The sequence below is a fragment of the Anarrhichthys ocellatus genome, unplaced genomic scaffold (assembly GCF_004355925.1).
Source record: "Anarrhichthys ocellatus isolate YVR2014 unplaced genomic scaffold, GSC_Weel_1.0 scaffold9, whole genome shotgun sequence".
In the NCBI taxonomy this organism is placed as follows: domain Eukaryota; kingdom Metazoa; phylum Chordata; class Actinopteri; order Perciformes; family Anarhichadidae; genus Anarrhichthys; species Anarrhichthys ocellatus.
This window is the reverse complement of record NW_022280039.1, coordinates 1,349,641-1,358,451: the sequence shown is the minus strand read 5'-3', so window position 1 is coordinate 1,358,451 and position 8,811 is coordinate 1,349,641. Positions and strand designations below refer to the sequence as shown.

Sequence of the window (8,811 nt, the reverse complement as noted above, 5' to 3'; positions counted from 1 at the left end):
CCCACCCCCACCCACTCTCCTCTGCTACACTGTCTTATTGGCAGTCTAATAGTGCCACCGAGTGGCAACAATTTATAATGCTTTTCTAAAATGTGCATTATTTAAACATGGACATCAAAGTCAACGGGAGACTAAGTTTACTCGAAGGTAATCATTCGAACCCTAATCTAAGGTTTTACAGTCTTGTTTTTTACATTTCTCAAAACAAGTTGTATAATACACAAATTATCATGATTTCAAAATGTGTCATACAAGACCCCAGCAATTATTCTTCAATAATTATATAACACATCAATTGTGCAATCTCAACACAAATACAAAACCACACCAACCATTTAATATTCACGCACGGTGCAAGTTTGTCATGACTACGAGCCCTAAGGCCAGTCTCATTTACCGCTGATTGTTGAATTTTGTTTGGTGATAATCGCTGGGGTGGACAGCCTTTAGACAGTTTACACAATGATTTTAAAAATTTTAGATGTTCTTCACCCTTTTCGGCACCTTACGGATTTCTCCTGCAAGCTTTTTTCCATAAACAAGCCTTTCCTCGGGCTGAGATCTGAGACAATGTGGCTGGTATAAAACCATTATGACCTACTCAAGACCACCTCTATTAAAACATTAACAGCAGGCCGGTACTCTCAACATGACACTATTATGACATGTGTTGGGCTAGAGCTCAGGTATGTCACATAAACGTGTGTCACATAAATTTTTTCTGTGGGTAAATATTTCTGTGTTCTGTGTCTGTGTGGGGGGGGAGGGTATGTGTTTGAGGGCTGGCCACGAATAAAAGGAGGACAAGACCAGTAAATACTTTTACAGCAGGCAATTTGTCAGGATGTGTAAATGTCTCCAATTCCCAACAGCACTGGAGTAAAATTTACAGTCACTCTGGAGGTGACAATGCACAAAAAAGGACCACTTTTTACTCTCTCTCATCTCCCTCAGACCACTAAAATCTTCCCATAAATCTCATCCAGGCCCCCCCAGATGTCTGCTGTTGTCAGATATCATGCCTTGACAATGCCTTCCACCATCATTGTCTTGACAGAAATATGATATGTGAAACTGCAATGTCACATCACTTAACATGATTTAGCCTAAGCTAGCCTGCACCATTTTAATCCATCAAAAATGTCACCTTTTTCCCTGTAATGATGGTAGAGGTATAGGATCCCCGTGTTGGGGTGATCTATAAGACTTATCTTGGCTACTGATTTATGACTACTGCCAGCTAATGTACTAAAGGAGCCTCCTCCCTTCCTGTCATCAGGGTTTCTATCAAATTGGCAAATAGGTAGGCCAGTATTACCTCATGGGCAGGGAGGAAGATACTTCATGTTGTGTGTTAACCCCACACACATGACATTATGTGTCTTTGAAACCTCTACAGAATATCTCTTTTACTGCACCACCAGATAATCCATTTTCTTGATCCTGTTGCACTCCATACACTCATGGTACTGCAAGGTAGTTTGGACAAACATGTCCATCAAATGCCAGACATAATGTATAGTGGCTGCTAATGGATTCTATGGGCTTGGATAGTTGCAGCTTTCAGCAAACAGAGTTTTAACAATATACCAGTCTGTTAATTTAAGCTTGTCCGAATAACTTCCAAATACTACAGGACCTACCAGACATAACAAAACATCAGACAACTCCATGTCTGAAGATGCATTATTAGACTTTATCATGGTAAACAATGACAGTGAATAATTAGTGGAAAAAAAACATCAACGTGAGCCATATAATGGAGAGATGACAAAATACATGCTTTCCATTCACAAGACTTGCAAAAGACAATAACCTAACACATATGTAAATCATGCGTACTACCCAAATATAAATAATGCATGGCCATACCAAAACAGTTAATGGTATTTAGACATCCACAGTGTGCAATAAGAACAACACACAGTACACAAGGAAACTGGGATCTGTACCTGTGACCACAATGGAGTGACTGGATCCACATGCCAGTAGCTTCACTCTGCCCAGCCTTGCCTCTGTGAACTCTCTCAGATGGGCTTCCTCTGGACCGATGTGCCCTGGCCTGCCATGTCCAGTCTGGCCAAGCTCCCCACTGCCCCAGCAAAGCAGATTCATTTCCATCTCACACTGTGTGTCCTGGGAACACAGACAAAGGAGAGGGATGTGTTTTAGCAACATAGGAAAAGTAAAGTTTGCCTGCTTCTTTTTGCAACTTTAACTTTGTTGTATTCATAAACAAGAGTATGTGTGATATCAGTTTTCTCAGGTTAGAACTAAAGTTAGGAACTACAGTTCCTGACCTGAACAGGTATTTATACGGCAGTAGTTTTGCATCACTTACATACACCCAACAAACAAATGAACTGATGAAACATATTTTTAGATGCTCGAGTGATGAAAGATAGTGGTCGTCATTAAAGTTGCATAAAACCATCTAATTCTGAATTTCCCAGCCTTATTTGTAGTACATTGTGGATGTGATGCAGATCGCCAATATTCTCTTCAACATGTTTATTTACAATCTGCCCTCTGTGCTAATTGGAACGTGACCCTGCACTCGCATACATGGGAAGCTGGGTGTATGTGAATGCATACACACACATGCACACACCCTACAGCAATATTACCAGCACAATTCCATCCGACTGCTATTGGAATTTTTCCGAAAGAGCAAACCAATAGATAACCTATTACAAAACTATAAGAGATCAATAGCTAATTTCTTTGCATTGATTACCACTTCGACATTTAACATGCGCCCTGTGGCCACAATGTGTGTTCCGCGAGCTTAGATCCCCATTGGCCCTCATGAGTATTAAAATTATCGATTCAGACAGAGGACTAAAAATGTCAAGCTGTTCATTAATCTTAATAAAGACTGGACTTGACCAAGGCACCCTTTTTCCCATTGCAGGGATACAACCTATCCAACTAGGGGGCATATACACGACATAGATTAATGAGCTTCTACTGAGGGATGTGATTTAAGTCTTTGCTATTAATAGATCAATTGCAAAAGAACACTTCTTTTTTTAGAATAGTGCTTACTTTTACCTAGTGTGCAACTCGACACAACATTTCAAAATCCATATTGTCTGCCCAATAGTGAAGAAATAGAGAAATATTTTAAAAAGTTCACAAAACAAGCAGCGCTGCAGCAATGAGGTCTTTGTGTGATATGAAGCTGCATCTGCTGTTATGCTACAGATGGCCCTCCGCAGTCCATATTAGACAAACGTTATCAGGTGCCGCCCACCAGCCACTTTCAACTCTGTCTAGTAGATGAGTTTTAAAGCATGCCGGGCTGTCCTTAGAGGACCAATGAGGGCTCAAAGCAGGATTTGATTTGCTCACTCTCCTGACTTTTAATTACTTTCATATTTCTGCCACACTTACTCATATGTTTCCTTCTCACAACTGATTGGCAGTTAAGCTGTAGCCATGATTTGCTACCTGTACATCCACTAATCGGAGAGATTGGTAACATATTTTGAAATAAGCACAATTAGAGAAGGGCTCTATTACATGAATTCATTTTTCAATAAAGAGAAAATAAGTTGTAACCATTTTAGCCAGAGAAGACAGCCAGACATTAAAGACTACACAAGAGAACTCAAAGGCCACACCACAAATCTCGTCTTGCTACTTGGAGATGCCATGTCTTGCTGCCCTGCACATATCCCCCCCCTGAAGAAGATTTCACTGATTTACAAAAGAAATATATAGTATAGCTTTGCTCTCTGGAGAACTTGAAGTTTGTTTTTTGTATGGTTCATTCCAGGTAGAGGCTATATTCTTTCTGTTTTTTACTTTTAAGCTATGCCTTATTCTTAGAATGTTTTTATTATTATTATTTGGAAAAATAAAGTTGAGTTAGTAAAAAATAACAAGGAGCCTTCTTGGGCTTGAAGCCAATATACTCTGTGTCTCAAGTAATAACAATGAGAAATCCATACTGGACAAGCGTTTAGAATATCTTTAAGCAACAATACCGTGACATATTTTTAGCACAATGACATTTTTTCTGGTCAAGAGTTTCTGAATGTCCACTAAAAAAAAAAAATGAGGTGAAGAGTTGTAATCTTACTAGTTTTGGTTTGTAACTCTGAATGCCAAACATACGCAACACCAAAGACGAAAAAAGGGAAGAAACACTTAGCAGCACAACGCCACCAGGAACTAACCTGTGCCAATGTTAAATGACAAGAACTGTTCATTTCCCTGCATGTCTTCGTAAATCACGCTTCCTTTTCTCTGTTTATATTTCTGTTGTTGGTCGCTTTGTTTTCGCACTTTCGTCGCATTTGGTTGTCTTGTGAGGTCCTGACTTCACCCCCCCTAAATACACTCCCCACCCCACATTGGCACGGTAACTGTCTCCATAGCACCTTCTGTTTACAGCACACCAGATTTTGAGATTAGCCAATGATCATCCAAACTGGGGCAAACCATAGGCGCAAACATTGGAAGAATGGGTGTTTTTGGAAAGGCACTAACACACACACACACACACACACACACACACCATTATGATGGCTATTTCAAAATACCTGAACTGTATTCCAAACTTTAACCACAGACAGTACACAGAAGTCTAAGTTTGTAGACTCCTACATTGTTTTGTCTGCATATTTAAAGCTGTATTTAAATAAAGCTGATTCTGATATTAAATAATCTGATAAGTAAATTGTGCTTGTAAATCTTGAGACATGAGCCGTCTAAAGCTTTGTCCCTCATACATATTCCACACTACAACTGACCAGCAGGTACACTAATCTTCGCTGTATACTGTTCGCAGTTACTTACCACGATACGCACTTCCATGTCCCTACGATTGACCGCCAGGGGGCTCGGTTTCGGTGCCATTCTTTTGGAACGGTTGCAATGCGCTTCTGCACTTGATTAGGAGCGCACAGTCTCTCCTTTGTCCATCAGATGGCAGTAGAGGTCTTTGAGAAGACATTCATAAGGCGTGTCCTCCTCAACACGTCCCTGTGTATGTACACTTGCCTTGTTCAACTCAAAGAGTCCTCGACTGACCATTTTTTCAATGTTATATAGTCTATACCTGTTCTCTCTACCTCACTGTGGCTAGTTAAAAGAAGTACTATATCAACAAATCTTTTCATATATTTATTTTATAAAACGATCAACTAAGAGGCAAAATATGCATTTTCTCTATATTTCCCAGTCTGCTGAATTTGACAACTACTTCTGTCTATTTTTTTTTATACTTGCCAACTGCCAGTGTTTTCTCTGACTTGTAGTCAGTTTATTCACAATAAAGAATTGCAAGAGAAGGTTTCTCTGTGACTCGTCTTTTGTATCATTGTTGTCGTTCTGTGTCTTTTGGTGGGTTTTCCCCCTTTTCATTGTTGTTGTGAGTCTCTTTGCAGCTGTTCTGAAATCTAATCTGAAATTAGACAAATTGTCTCATGAATGTGATTTGAAGTGAACTCATGAATGAGATTTTGAACTGCTTTAATTTTAAAATGCTACATCAGAATGTCCTGGTTCTCTCTGAGTGGCACCTTGAGGTGGTCTGCCATTAACCTGTAGTGAAATGATTTTGTAACTATGCACCATTTCCTCTAAAAATCGAAACAGAAATTAGACAAATTGTCTCATGAATGTGTGTCTCTTCATATTTGTTTTGTTTATTTGTGGTCATTTTTAGTCTCTTCCTTGTCACGAGTCTCTTTGAGTGAAATTGTGTAGGTGAAGGTCCAGGGGGCCCCTGGGCGTGAGCCCGGTAGGCCCTGATCAGTGATTGATCCATGAATAGCACAGGTCTTGGCAAAGAATCTCATCTATCCTGAGCTCTTCCATTTTGTCAAAGACATTAGGCCTACAGTTAAATAGCCTAATAATAAACACGCTGTATACAACACTTAAACACTAAGATCCCTTAAACTAAATGTTATATAACTCAATTGTGTAAACCTGAACAACCTATTGTGTATTTTGCTGTTGTGATATCTGGATTGCTTTAAAGTATGTTGTAATTTCACTGCCTGACATGAGGCAATAGTGGAGGTTTTCCCATTAATGCCGAGATCCTCGTTGTGGCGCTGGCACCGCAGTGGCAGGTCTGTGGAAGCTGAGCAGGCGGGTCCACAATCTGTGACAACGCCCATTGTTGTCGTTACGACTGAACCGCTGCCGGTTTATGATTTTAGTTGAGTCACTTGAGCCGTCCGTTGTTGTTATACGTTGTTAGAGCAACCTCGTTGTACTTTGTTTCCCATTCATTTGATTTACCAACGAGTTCGCTAGTCCTGAAACCAGAAGGAAAATTATACACTCTTTACAAATATTTACTTTTACAGTCATCTACAACAGTCTGCTGTCTCTCGGTTATTGTTTTTTTGTGAGCTCAATCTTAGGGCGGAGCCCCAGCCAGGTGGAAGAGCCAGGTGAGAGTCAGCCGTCGCTCCGTGTAGACACAGGTGGGTGGGGAAAGCCAACGCGTTTGACAGCTGTACATCCAAAATGTCTCCGATAAAGGACTTAAATCTGGTTTATGAAGCTCTCAACAAAGAGGACACTTTTTCTCAAGGAGATACTATCGCAGGCACAATCACTTTCAGTTTGACAAAAGAAACCAAAGTGAAGGCTCTGACCGTGAAAGCCAAAGGGGACGCGCGCGTGCACTGGACTCATGGCACCGGAGATAACCGCAAATCGTACAATGCGCACAGGAGATACCTGAAACTCAAAGAGCACGTAGTTGCAGAGAATGAGAAAGGTATGTCTGAGAAATATTTAGCCCTATGCTTCGCTCGCTCATCTTAACACCTGTACAGATTTATGTTATCTTGAATTAATGTTATCCACATATTATTGTTCATTTGTATACATTTCGAAACACAACCTGAAGTAGGTCTAATAAATCCAACTGAGCAGATAAAGTGCTGTCAGGTCCCAACAGGAAGTGTTCATCATTCTCAGTTATTTTGCAGGCACTGTACTTCCCAAAGGAGACCATCAGTTTAAGTTCAGGTTTACAATTCCACAGGGGTAAGTGTACATGTCTAGCATCTAGCAGGATCTACTGGGTTTGTGTTTACAAATACCTGCATTCATGGACCGGTTTTGTCTTACAGGGACATGCCGCCATCCTTCAAGGGGCTTCATGGAAAGATTGTCTACATGCTGGAAGCAAAGGTGTCCAGAAGCTGGCGGATGCCTTCTACAGTACAAAAAGAGCTCAAATTTGTTTCAAAGTCCCTTTCCCACCTTAGCCAAGTAATGGTGAGTGGGACACCACAGTGATACATGTTATGAATTTGTAATACTACAATTTAACTCAAATAATTGATATCCAAGATATCAAGCCACATGACTAAAGATCCAGCTGGCAATAACTGAAAGAAAGGAACAGAGGAGCTGAAGGAAACAATGCAGATTTGGGGATGAAAACTGTTTTATACTAAATGTGTCTGAGCAAAGTGTAATGACATCTGGCATGGAGAAAATTGTAACATAACAGCAGTGTACTGTACTTATATAATATAATAGGAGGCGGTCAACAGGACCGACTCTAATGTGAGAGTTTGAACGATAGGGTGTGGCATGTGAACAAATAGAATAATCTGGTTGCTTGAATAAACAGGAAATGGATTCAGCAAAAAGTAGTGGGGTGGTGAGTGATGAGAGTATTACATTAGAGAATGGAGAGAGCATTCAGTATTGCCCAACCCCCCTCTTAAACCTAGTCCGGAAGGATTCGTTTTGTGATGTTAAAGAGTTCCCTTTTTTTGGTGATAACCGACGAGGATGGCATAATCCACAGTTTAACAGCAAGATGACAACATTTTCTCCTAAACTTGAATTTCAGCCGTATGAGAAGCTGCATTGATATGAACTTTGTTTGTTTTTGTTGTTCTAGTGTCCACAGTCTGGTTCAGTGGATAAAAAGATGAGCACTTTCTCTGAAGGACAGGTCCAAATGTCTGCTACCATAAACACAAACGTTTGCTCTCCAGGTAAAGTCACTCTACTACATACTTACTTACAGTATACGTGTAATGCATCATTTTGTTATTGTGTTGTGACATTTTTTATTTAAAAAAAACTGTGCATATCCAGATGTTATGATTTGTTTTTTATAGGTGACAATGTGGCTGTTGTTGCCAAAATCCATAATTCCTCTTCCAAACAAATGAAGCCCAAATACAGTTTACAGCAGAAAATAGTGTACCGTGCCAATGCCTCCACTAATATCAGTGACCAAAGTCTGTGCAAAATGGTTGGGGAGATAATTGCACCGAATTCAGAGGAATCCGTCTCCTGCCAGTTAACGGTTCCTGCCGATGTCATCCCAACTCTCCATAATTGTGAAATCCTCACAGTTGACCATTACTTTAAGGTATGTAATAATGTAATAGTGATGTCACATCAACAGAGAAATTGAGTATTTGCATTTGTTTGCAAATATTGGCAGTTATGTAATTGTTGCACAGACTATTCTTGTCTTAAATCCCACGCTTCAACAACTGTTAGAAATATTAAACACCATAACCACACAACAGCGTATATGATTACAGTACAAACAGTAAAATATCAGACGGCACGGTCAATTTAATTAATACTTGTAGTAATATAAATAAATGGTAGTTTCATATGCTTCTCTTTCTCAGGTGTATTTGGATATCAGTTTTGCCATTGACCCGAAGGTGGTGTTTCCCCTGGTCATAGTTCCTTCTGGTTTTGCAGCCCTTCAGCCTGGTGGAGCTGTGGGGCCTTACCCAGCTGGGGCTGTGGGTCCTTACCCAGCTGGGGCTGGGGGTCCTTACCCAGCTGGGGCTG

At 40.3% G+C, this 8,811-nt stretch overlaps 2 protein-coding genes across 3 annotated transcripts in view; one reads left to right on the top strand and one right to left on the bottom strand.

The window, feature by feature from the left end:
- The window catches only part of LOC116384761 (RCC1 domain-containing protein RUG3, mitochondrial-like), a 281,677-nt gene extending 276,795 nt beyond the window's left edge, over window positions 1–4,882 (bottom strand). The window contains exons 1-2 of one of the 2 annotated variants that reach the window (XM_031849703.1): window positions 4,807–4,882; window positions 1,953–2,136 (exon numbers count right to left, since the gene is read on the bottom strand). In XM_031849703.1, coding sequence (XP_031705563.1) covers window positions 1,953–2,136; window positions 4,807–4,866 — 244 coding nt within the window. In that variant the 5' untranslated portion in view covers window positions 4,867–4,882. Of the gene's footprint in view, window positions 1–1,952; window positions 2,137–4,184; window positions 4,323–4,806 lie in introns of those variants that run through there. The other variant, XM_031849705.1, reaches the window with a different exon arrangement.
- Window positions 4,883–6,226: 1,344 nt separating this feature from the next.
- LOC116384557 (arrestin domain-containing protein 3-like) overlaps window positions 6,227–8,811 on the top strand; it is a 3,832-nt gene continuing 1,247 nt past the window's right edge. Inside the window, exons 1-6 of the mRNA XM_031849363.1 lie at window positions 6,227–6,748; window positions 6,963–7,020; window positions 7,107–7,254; window positions 7,892–7,988; window positions 8,115–8,371; window positions 8,719–8,807. Of these exons, the coding sequence (XP_031705223.1) occupies window positions 6,493–6,748; window positions 6,963–7,020; window positions 7,107–7,254; window positions 7,892–7,988; window positions 8,115–8,371; window positions 8,719–8,807 (905 nt within the window). The 5' untranslated portion in view covers window positions 6,227–6,492. The remainder of the gene's footprint in view (window positions 6,749–6,962; window positions 7,021–7,106; window positions 7,255–7,891; window positions 7,989–8,114; window positions 8,372–8,718; window positions 8,808–8,811) is intronic.